The sequence below is a fragment of the Onthophagus taurus genome, chromosome 1 (genome assembly GCF_036711975.1).
Source record: "Onthophagus taurus isolate NC chromosome 1, IU_Otau_3.0, whole genome shotgun sequence".
Lineage (NCBI taxonomy): Eukaryota > Metazoa > Arthropoda > Insecta > Coleoptera > Scarabaeidae > Onthophagus > Onthophagus taurus.
Window position 1 is genome coordinate 25,263,479 of NC_091966.1, and position 19,912 is coordinate 25,283,390.

General features: G+C 35.3%; 1 protein-coding gene across 1 annotated transcript in view; it reads right to left on the reverse strand.

Annotated features, from left to right (window-relative positions):
• The window catches only part of LOC111418627 (laminin subunit alpha), an 84,777-nt gene extending 64,929 nt beyond the window's left edge, over positions 1-19,848 (reverse strand). The window contains exons 1-11 of the mRNA XM_071198857.1: positions 19,601-19,848; positions 18,469-18,615; positions 9,226-9,462; positions 8,996-9,166; positions 8,733-8,946; positions 8,465-8,674; positions 8,143-8,415; positions 7,937-8,074; positions 2,673-2,945; positions 2,483-2,617; positions 2,104-2,427 (exon numbers count right to left, since the gene is read on the reverse strand). Coding sequence (XP_071054958.1) covers positions 2,104-2,427; positions 2,483-2,617; positions 2,673-2,945; positions 7,937-8,074; positions 8,143-8,415; positions 8,465-8,674; positions 8,733-8,946; positions 8,996-9,166; positions 9,226-9,462; positions 18,469-18,615; positions 19,601-19,825 — 2,347 coding nt within the window. The 5' untranslated portion in view covers positions 19,826-19,848. The remainder of the gene's footprint in view (positions 1-2,103; positions 2,428-2,482; positions 2,618-2,672; positions 2,946-7,936; positions 8,075-8,142; positions 8,416-8,464; positions 8,675-8,732; positions 8,947-8,995; positions 9,167-9,225; positions 9,463-18,468; positions 18,616-19,600) is intronic.
• Between the last annotated feature and the right edge of the window lie 64 nt (positions 19,849-19,912).

Sequence of the window (19,912 nt, forward strand, 5' to 3'; positions counted from 1 at the left end):
TGATCAACTAAGACTCTCTGTGAATCCTAAGAAGACAGAGTTGATTCTTTTCAGACGGATGAGGAAGTTTGGCAAGTCGGGAATGCCATCTCTCACTAATACTCCATTGGTCTTGTCAAAAGAAGTCAAATATCTGGGCATTATACTTGACAATAAAATGACATGGAAAGCTCACCTAGATAATAGAATAAAAAAAGCGTACATTGCATTCGGGCAATGCCGGAGGGCTGTAGGTAAGACATGGGGTTTGTCACCCAAAACTGCCCTCTGCATTTATACGGCTGTCATCCGACCTATGCTTACATATGGTGGTCAAAGACCTTACAGTCTACATCCACTGCTGCACTCACCAAAGTACAGAGCGCTGCGGACTACCCCCACTGCAGCCATGGAAAACATGCTGAACCTAACGCCACTTCATTTGTTCATTCACTGGTGACCATGATTCGACTGCGTGCAGCAGGAATTCTAATGGGTGAAAGAGACAGTAAAAATACCATACTCTGGAATAAAATGGTGGATTATTCGAAAATTCTGGAATGTAGAACACCAATTACCTCAGGACTTGTTATGGATTATCATCTGACATTGGAGAAGGCCGCAGTGCGTAACTGTGTTATACATCAATGGACAAAAGGACACTCGACGTGTTCAGGTAACAAGCACGCTGATAGGCTTGCTAAAAGGGCTGCCAAGCGAGCGCCCTGTTCGCCTGAACCGATAATCGCTCCGTCCTTATCAACTCAAATTGAGATAATTAAAGATTTCACCCACAAAAGTTTATGAACTGGTGGGACAGGGTTAAGAGCTGCCATCTGTCTAAGGAACTACTTCGTTACCCCTCATCAGAGGCAGCCTTGTCTTTCGTAAAACTTGGTAGAAACGCTTTACGAATTGTAACGGAAGCCGTCATGGGTCACTGTGACGCCCACTCTGCAAGACCTCAGAATGAGAGACTTCGGAGAGGAATGGTCGAGCACGGATGGCATCAGGAACACACCTCTGGGCTGTATCCTAGCCTTCGGAAATTCCTTAGGCTGGTTGATGTAGCCAGGAGCCTTGGGGCCTAGGTACTGTATGCGTAAGCATACCCTCCCCTTTCCTACATACATACGAGAGAGAGTTTGAGGATAAAGAAGAATAGAGTGGGTCATAGACCAGATCATGCAGTTGTAACATATTTTATAGGAAACAAATTATTGAAAGCCAAGGAGCGCCACAAACCAAGAAACCTATACATTATTCGTAAATCTAACTAAAGTGTATGACAATAAATACACTAATTGTAAGTTAATTAACTAAATTATGGAAAGTACTACAGTATTCAAATATAAGCCATACTTTACAGAACTTATATTCCCAATCAACATCTAAAATAAAAATAGGTTACAAATTATCGGCTGCTGTATTTCGCCCACCATGTTCAAAATGTACATAAAAAAGAGTTGCATGTGTGGAAGAAGAGATGCCAAAGAACGGGCATCTCAGTTGACAACATGACAGTGTTTACACTTCCGTTTGCAGATGATCAAGCTATTTTAACTAACGACAAAGAAGCTTATGAAGACTGGAGTCTAGAAATGAATTTAAAGAAATCAAATATTTATGCATAGGAGCAAACAACACAAATCTAAATATACATATTTGGGTACCATCTTTGACTCCACAGGAACAGATGACAAAGAAATAAGATCTCGGATGTTAAACGGAATTGTGGAGTACGTAGATAAGAAAAAAAATGTAATAGCAACTGAAATGGATGCTCTGAGAAGATCTGCCAGAGTACCTCGTATGGAAAGAGTAAGAAATCAAGTGATACGAGAACAAATGGGGTTAAAAGAGACAATAAGGAAAGATATTAAAGAAATCAACTTATATGGTATGGCCATATACAACGAATGGCAGAACCGCAGCAAAGAAGAATGAGAGGAAGACCCACGAAGAGCTGGGCAAAGGGAGTTAGAAGAGCGATCGTACGATTTCAACCGATATTTTCCATACACCTAATTCATAAATCTTAACAAAAATGTTCAATAATTATAATTTGATCACTACCTTCCATTCATCATTAATTAAGGAGGTTCATATGGTGAACATTTTTACCTGTACATCCAAAAAGATTCTCCTGTTGTAAATTAAATGTTCCATCTGCACATTCTGTACATCCACGTGCCACAACAGATGGTTTGCAAGGGCATTGTCCACTATCACCATCGCAAACCAACAAACCACCCAAAACACCGTTTGTATTACAATTGCAATCTTCGCATCCATCCGAATTCTTTGCGTTTAAATTCCAATAAAGAGGTTTACATTTGTTACAAATACGTCCTTCAACTCGATCCTTGCAAAGACATAATTCTCCAGCCGGTACAGATCCGCAGCCCGCGAAACCTTCGATAACACCAGCAGGATGACAATTACAATCTGAAAGAATATAAAATAAATGTTGAGGAAATATTTGAAATTATTTAAAAAATACCTTCACAAGTTGGGAAATTATAATATCCTTCTTTACATCTATCGCAACGATTTCCATCAAAATTAGAATGACACTCGCAAAGACCATCAGTGTCACACGACATTCCATTTGCTCCGTGGCTATCGCAATTACATGCTATAAATGTTGAAAAATAATAGTATGATAAGAAAAATAACATTGTATTTCTTACGTAAACATTCCGGATATTTGTAATAACCGGGACTACATTGATTACAAGTACGACCAGCAAAATTACTCAAGCAAGAACATTTTCCCGATGCATCACATACAGTTGATGGTGATCCTATAGTGCTACAATTACATTGTTGACAATCTGGATATCCGTAGTATCCTGCTATACATTGATCACATCTTTGACCTCCATATCCTTCTTTACAGATACATTTTCCAGTAGTTTTATTGCAAATAATGTCTATAGTCCCCTTTACGTCACAGTTACAATCTGGAAAATGAATAAAACTACATAAATACGTCATTAAGGGTATTTCCCCCAATGTGATAGTAAAGTATTAAAATGAAATTAAAATTTTCAACGAAAGAAGCGATTTTTCAAAATACATTTTACTTCTTGAAACATACATTTTTAAACATAATAAGATTTCTTATTTTACTTTAATTGGTACAATTCTTTGGTTGGCATTAAAAATATCACGATGAAAATGTTTAGATATCCTTCGAAACGCTTATAAATTTCTTGGAATGGACGAATATCGAATTATGCGATGCAACGACAACAGGGGTTTCCGAACTTTCCAGCCTAAGGCCCACTTTTACCACCTCTTGATAAATTTAACCGATAGATAATTACCATGGTTACAGCGGTTTTAAGCGCTCTCATTGGCTAAGAGCGCCAATTTATCTATTGGTTAAATTTATCAAGAGGTGGTAAAAGTGGGCCTTAGACTGATTATTTCATTCTTAATTTCCTGCCATTATCAGATTCAGATCATTCAAAGATCAATCGAATTTACAATATTTCATTATTGAGTCCAGTAAAAAGGCAATATGTTTGATTTGCAATGAAACTATAGAGTATATCAACCCATGGTGATATAACATGATGTTTCTATATAACAATAATAAGAGTGCGTGATGCGCTACAGAAACCATAGCCGTTCTCAAAGAATATAATATTAAACGTCAAAACAAAATATATTGGAAGTTCACGAAACTCAATACTGAACAAGAAGCTGCAACTCGTGTTGTTCATGATCAAAGTATGTGTAATTGCAGTAAGCCAAAGAAATGTGCCCGAAAAGGTAAATTTATTTAAAACTGTCAGTTTGTCAGCAAACACTGTGGCTCAGAGGATAGAAGACATTACAGAAAATATATCATCTCAACTATCTGAAAAAAATAGACATCTTGAGTGGTTTTCTCTGGCCTTAGATGATTCAACGGATATGTCAGATTCTGCTCTGGTGTTGGTTTTTATTCAAGATATAGATAAAAGCTATGATGTGTATGAAGAACTTCTTGATATTGATTTTTAAGGGACTTTACAATGACATTAATAAAAAGACATTTAATGGAAAATCTTGAAATCTATTACAACTGGAGGTAAAAACATGTGTGGAAAAAATAAAGGGTTCTTCTGTCAAAGGCTGTAGAAAATAATAGTGGTTCAAAACTGTTAATTTTACATTATATCGTTAATCACCAGTCATTGTGCGGGAAATGTTTGGATATGTGTGATGTTCTAAAACCAGTTTTATCCATTGTAAATTTCACTGAGCTTATTGACATGACTTATTCTTGAATGAAAAGCATCGCCCTATTGCCGAATTACAAAATAGCGAATGGCTGAAGAAGTTAGCATTCTACGTCGATTTGACAAAACATAACAAACTGAATTTGAGATTGCAGGGAGAAAACCAACGTTTCTACACATTTTAAAATATGTGAAATATTCAGCCACATTACTGAAATGTGCTTTGAAAACAAATTTTGATGCTCGTTTCTCAGACTTTGACATCATTGCGAATGAAATTAAGATTTTTCCAAATCGTTTTTGATACTTACATTGAAAACCTAGCCCCGGAGCTTCAACTTTAATTATTTAACATTCCTCATTACATATATTTTAATTTAAAATAAAAATATTTTTATTTATGAGTGCTATTAATTAGTTTGGAAGTTTAACAAGGCGATATCCTTGATAAAATTGATAAAACCTGGGGTTACGAAAAGTGTGAGCCTTACTCAACATTTTTTACGTAAACGTTTACGTAATAAAGCATAAGAACAGAATCCATAAACGATTCCCCAAATGTCTATATTAATATATTGTTGAGAAATCTTATAACCCAACTATTACTAATTACCAAAGTAGCAGAATCAATTTTGATTAAAATTTGTGGCTGGATTTACAAATCCTTTCCAACTTAAATATTTAAAAAAAAAAATATTGATTTAATAAAAATATTATCAACTTGATAAAAACTCTAGATTAACCGTTAAATAGTGTAAACATTCCTAGGAGAAAATATTTCAAATATTCCAACGTACGCACCGTCTCTATCGCTATAACACTTATTACTTAAGACGTTTAACCAAACGCGCATGTGTATCCCTACTTTCATCACGCAGACCATGAAAAACTAGATCAAATTTTGCCTTAGCCCATGAAGTAGCGCCTTTCCACGTTATTACAATTAACAATTAAACCAACATTCCTCAATATGGCCTATCATAAACCAGAAGCTAAAGTAGTCCAAGAACTAAAAGACATCGCGAATAAACTTCGAATTCAGTCGATCATTGGTACGCAGGCTTCGAAATCAAGGTGAGTTTAACTTCTAGGGTTTAAGAGTGGGGGAGAGAGGGTGATACAAGCATATCTTCTGTTCCTCTCTTTTGAGAATATTTAAGCTTTTGGTGGTCTTTCTCACTATCTCTTTGCTCTTTTTTGTCATTAACATCTTCGCAGTGTCCTTCAGTAACAACAAACGCGTGCATTCTTGCGAGCTTTAGATCCGCGTCCGATTATCAACTAAATGTCGACGCAGAATTATCCAGCATTTTGGGCATGTAGTACGACGAGACGAAACAAATCTGGAAATATTAGTGGCCCAGGGCAAGGTTGACGATAAACGCCGAACCGACTTAGAGAGATCCATTGATTAGATATTAAGGTTAAAAGTTTGAACACTAGGTTAAAATAGCTTACATGTAGCTATTTTTTTTTCTATCTCTTTTAGTTTCCGAGATAGCCTATGCGGACAACGAAATTGAGACACCCTGTAGTGGTATAATTAAGAACTTCCTCTTTATTTAAGACTATGTCTTGTCTTTTTTACTCTATCAAACCTCTTGGTGCAGTCCAGCATTCGTACCACCTTTTCGACGGTCGTCCGACAGTTTTCCCCGAATTTGATCTCTCACTCTTGACTCATTTCGCTCTTGCATTTCTAAACTTCTTATCTGATCTCTCACAGTTATCTCTTTAATCGTCCTTAGCGTTCTCATTTCGCTAACTCTTAGCATGCTCTTGGTTTTTGATGTATCCGCCCTAGCTTCCGATGCGTATGTCAGTTACCGTTTAGTAGATGCGGACGGTTTTTGCTCTCCTTGGACATGTATTTGTTCATCAATATTATGGCTCTTAGAAATCCAGATATTGTGGAGCCTTTATTGACTTGAACACTAACTTCTTGGTGCAAATTTCTGCAGCTGAAGATATCAACTCCAAGGTACCTACAGTCTAGCGGGTTTGTCAATTTGGAGCGATCCTTCACTGCCAATTTACACCTGATACTACTCTTTCGATATGACTTCAGTCTTCTCCTCAGATATCTCCATGTTTAGTCATTTCGCTGTGGTTTAGAATCGGTATAACATTCGCTGCAAGTTCTTCTCGTTTTTTTGTCATCAAAAGGGCATGGATAACATGAGATATCCAAGGATTTTTATACGCCCTTGATTTCGTTGACGCTTTGGATTATTCTGTACATAATCAGATTGAATAGGAGTGGGCTCATACTGAAGCAATCGAATAATTAAGAACAAATATCAATACACATCTTTGTTGGAACTTTATAAGTCTTCCACTGGTATATAAGTACATATGTACAACTCCTGCTTGAGTAGAATAGATAACAGGATCTTTGGAAACTGTTATCTGGACTTCGCCGTTTGACTGCATAAAGTTTAAATCTGATGGTGTTATATTATCGTACTCTGTATTTATTTTTCTTGATGGCAGTCAATAAAGTGGTTTATTATTATTATTATATTTATAATTGGCATACGTTTAGTTGGGTTATTTTTTGCTTTTGATATTACTTACTTACTTGTGTGAAAAAACATTCTCCAAAACGAAGTACACGAAAAATGTTTACAGATCTAAGTTAACCTTCTTCTTCTTCCTCTTTATTGAGGACATGGTCCTGATTTTCAGTTCCGACGGTGCCTCATTTCTGGGATGCTGACTTCCAACTTTCATGTTTGGTCTGGATTTTTTGATGATTTTGACTATCTGACCGTCAGTCATTCGATCCACGTGGTGTCCTCATACTCTTCTTCTGGCTCTGACTCATCTCACTACATCTTCCACTTCGCACTGTTCTCTCATATCTTCTTTTCTCTTATGATCACGTAGGGTATGGCCTGTTATTAAGTATTCTCATTTCGGTTATTCGGAGGAGCCGCTTTGTAGCTGCTGTTTCGGGCCTTTTTCCTCCTGCATATGTCATAACAGATCTTACACACGTTTTGTACATTCCTATTTTGCGCTGAATTGACAAATATTTGATGAGAATCCCGATATCAGTGTAGCCTTAGTCACCTGGCTTTTTACGTATTTAAAGGTCATGACCTGATTAACTGTTTGGTAGTAGACAGCTAACTTACAACATCTCGGTTTTTTGGATATTGTGAAGGATTCCGTTTCCTGTACGGATATAATCATGTTAAAATTTTCTGCAAATCGTCCTCGTCATCAGCAATAAGCACAACGTTGTCAGCATAGAATATGATTTTGAATGATGACCCAATGAGTATCCCTTGCCCTTGGCTTTAACTTCTTTAATTATTTCATCTATCACTAAGTTAAACAGTATTAGGCTAAGACTATCTCCCTGCCTTATACCATCTGCTACTGGCGTTTTTTGTCGTTCTATTCCTCGTTTTTATTGTTATAATGTTATTGGTGTATCTTAGTTAACTGATGACCATTAATAATTGTGATTAGTGAGATTGGTCCACAATAATTGTTGGTGGAAAATCACTATTATATATCTTATTACTATTACAACCGAGTTATTATCATTCTGTGATTTTTATTCAACTTATCACAACAACAATAAGCATGCCAATAAGGATTTGGCCCGCGGGCGGTAGGTATATCAATAAACAGTAGTGAATGAGTAAAATGTTTTTACTCATCTAAATGTATTTCCCTCCTAAAAGTAAAAAAAAAATATAAACTCTTACATTCACATGAAGGATAATCAAAATATCCGTTGTGACATTGATCGCATTTTTCTCCACCATAGTTGCTTTTGCATGTACAATATCCTGTTTCTTGGTTACATGATTGTGAAACTGATCCCAAATCATCACATTCGCAAGCTAAAATAGAAACAAATAAAACAAAATAAATAAAAATACGTATAAGTTAAAATATAACGTATGCTTACGCTTGCATTCTGGGAATCCATAAAACTCTTCAGCACATTCCTTACAGAAAGTTCCATTAAAGTTATTTCTACACGTACACATTCCATTTTCTCGCTCACACTGCAATTCGAGTGTTCCATTTAAGAAACATTCACAAGCTTTGCAATTGGGATAACCGTAATAGCCAAAACTGCAGTCATCACAGTGTGGTTCCAAAAATTCTTTTCTACATTCACATCGGCCCGAACCTTCCTCACAATTACCAGTTGAGAAAAATGGATCGCAATTACAAGCTATAAAAATTGATTACTAAAAGAAAAAAATAAATTTTAAAGTATTTACGTTGACAAACATCCGTTTCATTCCAATGTTTCTCGTATGGTCTATAAAACGTTGGCATGCATTTATTGCAATTAATTCCTTCTGTATTGTGTTGACAATTTTTACAAACACCACCACCTTCATAATTTCCATGTATGTCTAATGATAAACGTTTAGCGTCGATTTCAGGATCGTACAAGCATTCATTGCTGTGTTGGAAACAGTTACAAGCTAAAAATGCATTAATAACATAAGCAAAACTTGAAATCTTAAAATATGTATTATGTACGTTCACAAAAGAAGGGTTGAGAAGCTTTCGATATTCGCCAAGCTTTTTGTTCAAATCCGGGACAACAACGTTCACATTTAGCACCGCAGGTATTATGTTGACATGAACATTGCAAAATGTTTGGTACTGCTGAATTTTGGACGTCACAAGAGTCTGCGTGACCATTACACATACATCTACCACCAATGCTAATATCTTTTATCGAATAGAAATACTTAAAAAAAGAAAATAAGAAACGTTTAAAAAATTCTATTCAAACTTACTCTTCTTGTTACTGAAGTGTCTTGTCTTGCAACAGACATTAAATGTCCCAATAAATTTTTTGTTCTCAAAAATCGAAACCGTACATTAGTGGCGCGAGTCCATTCTTGCAGTACACTTGAGTTAAAGTAATGATTTGCGGATGGTCGATTATTTAGTAACATGATAGGAATCTAAATTAAATCATTCCAGTAAATTTTAATCGATTTTTTCTAATAAACATAAACTTTACCTCTCCTCCTTCCAATGGTACAATTTTCGAGTGGTCTGTAGAACATATTACTGAATCGTCTGATTTTATGCCTTCTAAAGATTCTTTGCCGAAAAATAATTCACAGTCGGCAGCTGAGTCAGAAAAGTATTGCCAGGGTGTGAACGATTTACCATAATCTGTAGATTTTTCCAATATCCATAAACCAGGACGTGGTGATATTCCCATTTTTATAAAAATGTATGCTACGTGAAATTCCTGCAATAATTAATAAAATAGATAAATGAGGTTAGGAAAAAAAAGTTATAAGGTGGTTTCAGAATTTCAGAATCTACAATCTACGTGACTGGGCCAAGATAGTGATGAAAGTCTTAAAGCAAACTGGCAGAAAATTTTAATGGAATACTCAATAAAAACGGAGAGCTACTAATAGACTTCTGCTCTAGAAACGAACTAATAACACATACTTCCCACGGAAAGAATAACACAAATGTACCTTTAACATGAGTAGAACCTATAGATCAATGGCAGACTACATAATAACAAATGTAGTAATATTTTCATCGCCAACATAAGAACTGATCATAACCTTGTCTTATGCAAGATCTTATTAGAACGGCCACGGTCAATCATACAACCACCCAAATTCATTGCAAAATATAATCTTCAATAATTCATATCCGACAGCAGAAAGCATCTATACGGAAACAGAACAAAAACTAAGTTAAACAACATCAAACTTTAGATGGAACCGAATGTGGAGACAACCCAGCAGATCATTTAAAAATGTATCTACTTAGGAGACTGCAGAGTAACAAATATACTCTACCGAAGAGGCAACACACGTTATGAACTTGTATGCGCAAGAACTATTGCTCAGATAGAAGGAGTCAAAGAATAACTTGGAAAACTGAAAAATAGGAAACCTCGCGGAAGCGGCAATATACCTAATGAGTTACTCAAATATGAAAGAACAGAACTGACAGCGTAACAATCCCCATATTCAAAATAGACGAAAAACTTGCCTAAAAGTTACAGAGGAATAACTTTTCCAAACACATGAATTAAGTATTTAACAAGTGTACAAACACCGAAGAATAGAAAGGCTTTTAAAATGCCACGCAGTAACAGACGCTGCATTCGTTATAAAACAATTAAAAGAAAAATCGATTGAGTTCAATACTCTGCATATAAAAATATGTTTTGTCGATTTGCCCAAAGCATTTGACAGAGTGTGATTCTGAGACGTACTGAATGTGCTGATACAAAGACATGCACCAGTTGACATCATAAGGCTAAAGCTAATGACATCCAGAGACCAGGTAGCATCCGACAAGGCGACAGTCACAGCCCATTTTTGCTCAACTTATTAATAGACAAAATAATCGAGGAAATTATATCTTTACATCTAGGATATAAAATAGACCCCAAGAAAATCTGCATAACATGCTACACTGATGATGCTGCGAGAGTCACCAACTCAGAGAATAACCTGCAAAACAACTACATAGGTTCTATCAAAGGAGCGAAGCCGAGAACTTGGCTGTTTTTACTTCAAAAAATGAATGGTGGTGGTACGTGAGCCAACAAAAGATGTAAATTTAGCTAAAGTTATAGAATTTTTCTATTTGGATGTGCATATCTCAAGCAGTCAAGATCCGGAAAAAGGCCTGAGAAGTCAGACTGACAAAGCGTACGTAATTTCAGACTGCCTATAATATACTGTGTGGTCAAATATATTCATGTGAATGAATAGTGAAGCGCAGATATACAAGAAATGCCGTCAAATAATGACTTATGCTTAAATATGACTTACTTCGCGTAATTAAAATACGCGAAAACCCAAACAAAACTAAAACAATGTTAAGAGAGTAGCAGAAATGACCCTGAGGACAATCTCAGGGAAGACCAGATGGAGCAGCATTAAGAATCCCGACATTAGATACTAACGCAGGATTCAGAACATTATGAGATGAAGAAGACAGCTTAAGAGATTTTGGTAAACCACGCCCGTAGAATGCCAGATCAGAACAGACTGTCCAAAATTGTGCTTACAAAATAGCTCACCTAGAACCAGATCACTAGTCAGACTTCCAAAGAGATGGCAGTCAACATTTCAGGAGATATTTCAGAGGCAGTCCTTATCATGAAAAAAGACCCAATGGTCTAGAGAAAGATAGAGACAAAGAAAGAAGAAAAGGCAGGAAATATAGTAGCAGACAAGCAAGATAAATCACAAACCCTTGATAAGAAATTCTGGGCAAAAGAGACAAGGAACAGTATAACTGTTGATTGATCAATACTGGCAGAGCAGAAAGAATGAGATTAAGAGAATGGAAGAAAACGCAAAACTGTAAAGAGGATGATACAAGAATGAATGTTACAAGAAAAATAAGATGATGACGAAAATATCGAGAGAATGAAATAGTACGAAGAAATTTCTTTTACACATAAAAGAGAGAAATGAGAGTGAAGAATAGGTCGAAAAAAAATCAAGGGAACGAAACATGGAAGTACTCAAATAAAATGAGGGGTGGTAAAACAGGGTGAAGAAGATACTTTATATAACTATTAGGAAGCACTGAGGATTTGTCATAAAATCTAGAGAGAAGAAAGAATACCACAAGTAATTGCAGTAACTACCGTGGAGTTTCTCTATTAAATATTGAACGAAAGATATTTGAAAATGTCGTGGAAAGGAGGCTGAGAATATTTCTAGAACCGCAACTGTTAGAGTCGTACCGCATGTCCGAATTGGTAGAAGTACTCAAGATCATGTATTTAAGTAAGAAATAATCAGTTGAATATTAAGGACGAAGAAGATATATTTAGCTTTTATGGATATGGAGAAAGTTTTTAACAGCGTACCAACAAAAAACTGTGGGCATGCCTGAGAAGATGGCTTGAAGACCTAAAACCTGTAAGAATGATAACCAAAATGTATAATACAATTCGCAATCAAGTGTTCTTATAAGCAACAACCAAATATCAGAAGAATTTGGTACTAATAAAGGAGTGAGACAGGAAGGGTACCTTAGCCCACTACTAATCATAATATTTATGGATGAAATTATTAAAGAGGCACACGAGATTAGCAAACCATGATTTGTCAGCTATAGAGGTCTGATGCTGGTAAAAATTTCTGAATGCGCTTTCGCTAATAACGAGGGATAGTAACGAAGCCTTGGAATAATAAATCTTGGAACCTATTGGAGTAATATATTCAATATGAAACGGATGAAGATAAATAGGGAAAAAACAAAAGTAATAATAATATTAAAACATGACGAAAAAATTAACGTAAATTAGATGGTAGATATGTATCTAATGAATGTATCTAATTATGTAATTAGATACAGCAAACTGAAATCAGCGACCGCAAGCAATTCTTTAAAATGAAAGGTGTCAGCAGCATCTAAAATAAGCGTATATAAAACAATACTTTAAAAGCCCGAACTACGGTAAATCCTAAGATTTTCCAGTGAAACCTACCATTTACCAACTCTGAATGGTAAAAATCCGAAATGTTCTGTGCTCATCGTTCATTTCGAACTTTTACCACCATCCACTCGGTAAATCTTAGGTTTTACCGCAGAGACATGGTAAATGTCGAAAAATAGACACATATAGACATGTTCGGTGCATGTTCTCGTACTCGTCGTATTCGTCTACAGTCTGCAGCCTCCGTTACTCATACCACCTCCCTTCACCGTCCCCACTCATCTCAATCGACCGTTTCACACGTTTGTTTTGATTTCTGTTTGTTTTTGATGTCCGAAAGTAATTTATGAATCAAAAGTGATATTAATTCGATATATGTGAGTGTCTGCACTGTCTGAAAGTAACTTATCAATCAAAATGAGTGTAACAAAGAGATTTTATGAAATAATGGACGAGCTTTTAGCAAACAAGAAGGATAATAATTTTTATATCGACAAGGACAAATAAGCAAAGTGTTTAGAAGAAGTAAAAACTGTAAAGAACGTGAAAAGGAAGAAAGCCGTTCATTATAGGCGATTAAAGCGTTATGATTATTAATTATTATTTTGACTAGGCGACGAGGAAAATTTAATTGCGCCGATGAAGACGATTTATTCAACATTCTCGAAGAATTGCATGTTGTGGTTAGACACGGTGGAAGGACAAGGATGCTTAATGACTATTATGACATATTTGAAGCTATGCCAACTTTGTCAAAAAAAAGCAATATACTTTGAAAAAGGGCATTGTCGTCAAACTTATACTGCACAGTGAAATAAAGTCACGTTGTCAAGTAGATATAATAAATCTATAAACTAAGTCTAATGGAAATTATAAATTCATTTTAGTTTACCAAGACCATCTCACTAAATTAGTGATTCTTCGTGCACTTCAATCTAAACGCGCAGCAGAAGTTGCATACCATCTTTTGGATATTTTTTACCACTTTTGGAGCTCCGAACATCCTTCATTCATCCGAATCGTTGAGAATTTTGTAACCAAGTTTATGCTCTATGTGGCCGAACGTTGAAATAGTACATGGGAAGCTCAGATACAGTCAGAATCAAGGATCAGTAGAGCGGGCCAATTAAGATATCGAAAATATGTTGAGCACGTGGCTGGAAACAAACCAGTTACCAAAGTGGTCAGAGGGTTTGAAATTCATCCAGGCAATGAAGAATAGAGCATATCACAAGGGAATAAAATGTTCCTAATACGAAGCAATGTTTGGTAGTCCCATGAAAATGGGAATTACAATGTCTGCTTAGGTTCTGAAGAAGAATAAAATATTAACGTCGAAAATGCCATTGAACAGAATAAAGAGGATAACACGGAAAAGGACATAAACAAAAACACTGAAGAGTAAAACACAATAAGACGAAATGAGTATTAACGAAAAGATGAATGAGAAACAAATAACTGATGATTCTAATGTAACGATTCAGAGACATACCGATTTAGAGACAGGAAATACAACTCAATCTCAAGAAGTTTTTATAACTAAAAAGTAATAATAAGAATATAACCAATATCGCAAAATAAAGAATCTATCCTGGCAATAAGAAGAAATGCAAAATTCAATTTGGAAAACCAAGCTGAAAAAAATTAAAGCAATGTAAGGAATAAATATCCAAATGTAAAAGTTGGCCAAAATGTAAGACTGAAAGTACCTGACATTGACAGAGCTAAAACTGACCCAAAAAGCATTATTGTAGTTGCGGTAGATGTAAAAGACAACGAGCTTTACCAACTGGGTGCGAAAATTGGAGTACTAAAGCAGCTTTATACTAAGAATCAGTTTACCTCATGCTCTGAAGACTTTATAAAGATAGAAGAAGTTGTTAAAGATAAAGAAATGAGTCTTTGAGAAGTTGTCGGAAAATTATCTATGACCGGAGGACAAGGATTCAAAATATGTAACTGCCTCAAAAAATTCTTATCAAAGAAATGCGCTTCAACTTAGCATGACATGTATTGAACTCAATTGCTAAAAGCCAGAAAAATTATCTCTTGTTTAAAAAATCCTTACATTTACCAACTCATGTTGGTAAATCTTAAGATTTACTAGTTAAACCTAAGATTTACCGCAGTTCGGGCTATTACAGTAACATATAGACCAATTGAAATCGGCTCAATCTCATAAGAGCAGTAGAAATGAAACACCTAGGAAAAGTCCTTGGAGTACCGAAGTTAGATAAAATTCGTAATGAATCCACCTGAAGCCAGTTAAATATAAAATCTGTTGAACGATGCATACAAGAGAGACAACTTGTCAAGCAAATATGGCAAAGTAGAACACCGTGGAAGAGAGGCAAAGAAAGACCAAAGATGTCCTGGGACAATATGACAGCTATTATATTAAAGATATAACAGGAATTAAGAGACTGGCGATGGATGGAAGACGATGGAAAAGGGGCTTTTGGAAGAGGATGTGAAAGGGAAAGACAGAAACGACAGTGTAGCTTCAAAGGGAGACATGCTTGCCATTATGCAAGCAGTGATATTGAAAGTAATGTAATGTTAAAAGGAAATAGTAAAATATAGTTGCTAATTAACAAGAAGAATAGAATAGAATAGAATTTATTCGTGCAGTCCAAAAATTCCGAAGAGGAGTAAAAACCCGTTGTCAGCAAGAACCGCTTGGCCGCCACCTCAAAAGCTCCCACCGAGAGCAGCGATGCTGGCAATTTATTACAGAATTTAAATGAAGCAAAATCGACACACTTTTGTGACTTAGAGAGTCTGCAAAAGTTTGGTATTAACTTGTGACTATTTCGTGTATTATAGCCGTACACATCACTATGTATAGAGAATCTTCCTACGTTTCTACGTACGTACAACAGGCACTCCAGAATATATAATGAGGGAAACGTTAAAATCTGATAACTGATAAATGAAGCACGGCAAGAATCTCTGTAACTCAGACCACAGACCACCCGCACAGCACGTCGCTGTAATCGGAAAATTCTGTGCCACCCAGCACAACTTCCCCACGCCAATAACGCGTAAGACATAAGCGACTGGCACATTATTGCTTAGAATGCGCAACACAAAGATGTTGCTACTCAAACGTCCACACAATCTATCTATGTGGTGTTGTTCCCAGTTTAAGGTAGGGTCGAGACCTACACCCAGGAAATCCACTACTTGTTTTCTATCTGAGTCCGCACCAGCGTGTGGTGTCATCTGCGTATAATATTACCGATGCATTAGTGATAGCATTCGCCAAATCATTTACGTAAATAAGAAAAAGTACTGGTCCTAGTATCGATCCTTGAAAATAGAAATATTTTTGGGTACTGAATAATATTAATTGCAATAAACTACTTGCTTTCTATTAGTGAGATAAGATTCTATTAATCTAGCACTACTTTCATCAAAATTATATTTGCCCAATTTTTTTAACACAAGACCATGGTTAACGCAATCGAAGGCTTTGCTCGTAGCCATCCACCACCTAGCGGACAAAATCCACAATAATTGCAACCCTAGTACTGAGATTCTGTCGAAAACCACACTGACTAGGTGTGAATATGTTGTTTTTGTCAAAATGATTTATAATTCTATCCTTAATGATTCCATCAAAAACTTTAGTAAATACCGGTAAGAACGAAATAGGACGATAGTTCTCTACTTCTTGAGGATCACTTTTTTTAAAGACCGGAATGACCAATGCTGACTTCAAGACATCAGGAAAAACAGTCTCCCTCATGCATAGATTAATCAATCTTGTCAGCGGTACTGTTATTACATCTTTTATTAGCTTTATAATTTCAGCATTAAGACCATAAACATCCTTGGAAGGTTTATTCTTCAGGGAGCCAATAATATCTCGAACCTCCTTACATCCAACAGGTTCCATACTGAAACGATGATCATCAAAATTAGTTGTTTGATTACGAATTAAAATTTCGCTAACGAGGTCTAAGGGGACGCCTACAAAATATTCATTTACCGCATTTGGGTTAAACGAAGCCTTGATACTAGTTTTTTTATTAATCACTTTTTTTGATTGTTAACAATCTGCCACATTGTCCTACTTGAAAAACTATTTTGTTTTAAAAAGCTATCGTTACAGTTTATCTTTACTTGCCGTATTTTTTCTTTATAATTCTTTTTTAGTGCAGCGAGCTCACCCTTCAGCACTCTGCATCCCGTATTTTTACAACTGTCCGTTAATAAATGCAAGCGATTTCGCATACTTTTCAGGTCATCAGTAAACCAGTTAGCACCTTTTTTTATACATGATTTTACTGTATTTAAAGGGAATGCATTGCAAAAACCATGAAGGATGATCTCGAGAAACCTATCAAATTTCTGATTTGCATCTAAAATACTACATGATAAGAAATCCCAATTGATTTCGCATACATAACTGTAGAAGGACCACTTTCCTATACTCGTCAATGATCTACATTTTGCCAAAGAATCTGTGTGAGGGCTTTCCAAGAGACACTGCAGGGAAATGCTATAGTGATCTGAACATTCGCGAACCTTCGCTGAGACACCATCATCTCCAAAGTTCACAAAAATATTGTCAAGACAGTTTGCACCTCTAGTTGGTATATCCACAAGCAGACGTATGAAACCAAAACTAGAGAAAGAGTGTAGATCCATGTTGCAAGTGAATTATTTAAAAATAAAACGAAAAACTTCTTAACTTGCTATATTTAATAAATTTGAAGTCAAACTAGTTTGTCACTGAGGATGGGGCTAGCCCCGAAACCAGTTTGACTTCAATTTTATTAAATATAGCAAGTTAAGAAGTTTTTTCGTTTTATTTTTAAAACTAGAGAAGGTATCAACCAACAGACTAGAATTCCTATCGTCAGTACCAAAGTGGACATTAAAGTCCCCTGCAATAATTATCCTTTGAGGTGATCTATTCAACAACTCAAGTGCCTGCTCCACCTGCTCCAAAAATAAGAGAAAACTACCATTTGGAGACCTAGAAAAAAATGTTTCACGCAAAATATAGAAGAATTATTTGCAATTATTTCTTTAATAACCTGGACTTAATACAATAAATCATCGTATTAAGTGAATCTAAAGTACTTATTCAGTATGAAAATATTTTATTAATTATTATTTTTCTTTTATCTTTCAAGATATAGATCAGAACAATTAGTTAAAGTCTACTAATACAATTATTCTTTATGAAAATCCAAAATTTTTAAAACCAAATTGGTTGGAACGAATCGGGTGTGGGTTTTTAAACGTTACATCCTTTGATAATGAATTATTATTATGTCCAATGTAGTGGAAGTAAACGATATCGCTGAGAGGAAACAGGCCGCCCACTGTCCTGACCCGACTTAGGAATAAATGATAAGATAAATAAGCATTTTCGAATATACTCTGGGTACATATCCGCATAATCAAACGTTATTACAACTATTAAAAGTGACCTCGCCACACTTTATTTGGCTGTTTAATCAACCCCGATCTATTAAGAAACTTAAATTTATAAGTAACGAAAAATCTTTAAAGTGCCAGAATATGTCATTCGAGTACTTAAGTACTAAACGGTTTTATTTATTTTTAAGTCTCCGTATTCAAAGATAACAAGAAGAAAATCGGTCTTTTTTAGAGAAGGTTGTCAACGAAACTTTACAAAAGCCAAATGTGGCGACCACATGTTCAGTATCCCTCAGCGGGTTTTCAATTCTTTTTACAGCCGCACGGACCCTTCTGGGAATGGGAATTTACAGTCTTTTCTGATAATCTAATTTGATGAATTTTGTAAATTTTATTTTGTACGTAATTGGAAAGTAAAAGACTTACCTGTCCAAAATCGATTGTTAAATTAACTTCGTTGTATTTATTGCCTCTTGAAAGTGGGGGGCTTTGCCACCAGCTACTTGTACCATCAACAGCATATTCAGGTGGGTGGCGCTTATCTGGTTTTGTAGGATCGCAGGTGTCACAATACTACAGAAAAAAATTATTTCAAAATTAAATAAATCAACAATTTAGTACAAAAAATTTATTGATTAAATTATTTATTAACTAATATGTATTAAATAAACTAAATATTTAAAAATGATTCGACATCCTATTTAATGGTAACGTTCTGTTTGATGTTTAAAGAGGTCTTATCATAGTGATATGGGACAAACCTCGTCCGGGGTCAAGATATTCGAGTGATGTCGAGTTGGTATTTTATTTAAGGATATTAATGTCGAAGCTTATGTTATAAAATTATAAAGGATCAGTAGTTACGATTTATCGGGGTCGGTGATCTATTGTAAACAGTCCGTCGGCGTAATTAGAACGCGTGCTTTACGGGAAACTGTCTCATATTCTAATTATTACTTCATCAACAAGAAATGAAGAAAAGATCTAAAAATGTTGCGCCGTTTGTTCGAAATTTATAAAAATAAACCATAACCAGTTGATAAGATGATGTAAATTTAAAATAATTTGGTTATCTTTTTAGAGAGTCTATTTAATTTTATGTGAAAATTTTATTCTTCTAAATAAAGTGAAAAACAATAATCTCTGATTAAAAAATATGTATTGTAATTTGACCTGTGTTTAAGTCTATTATCAATGTTTCTCCTGAGAACAATGAACTGCAATGTTAAACTACTGTTAAGATCTAGTTGAAATATTATTGTAAAGTTCAAAACGATTCTTCAACTTGGAGATTAATTCATTTGCTGAGCTAATTTGGTGAGCTCAAATAATAAATATTTTTATATCCAAGACAAGGTATAAAGTGTTATTGCAATATTAAAGTTATCATCTTTTAAATCAAATCCACGTTAAGAATCTATTAATATAATAAAAATTTACTTTATATTTTATAAAAAAATTTCAAATTCAACATCTCTTAAGAACGTACAGCAAACAATTAAAATCTTTTTGAATTTAATAATAAATTAGAATTAAAAGAATATATTTTGATCCCTACCTGTCCCTGAATAAGATTGTATTGTGAATCGTGATCAGCATTGCTTCCAATCAATTTACAATAAAGTTCAGGTCCTTCAATATCTTCACCACAAGTAGCTGAAGCATAAATTTTTCTGCCTTCGGCTAAATTAAAATACGGCGGTGTTAAAATTGCTTTTTGAGCGTCGCAGTTCTGAAGAACGGCGGCAAACGCCAGGAGCGAACATACGCTCGCTAGCCACATCTTCGCGGTACTAACTCTTATTTAAACTCGGCGGGACTCTCTTCGCCAAGCAAATATCTTCAAAACGTACGCCGCCCACCGTTTGGC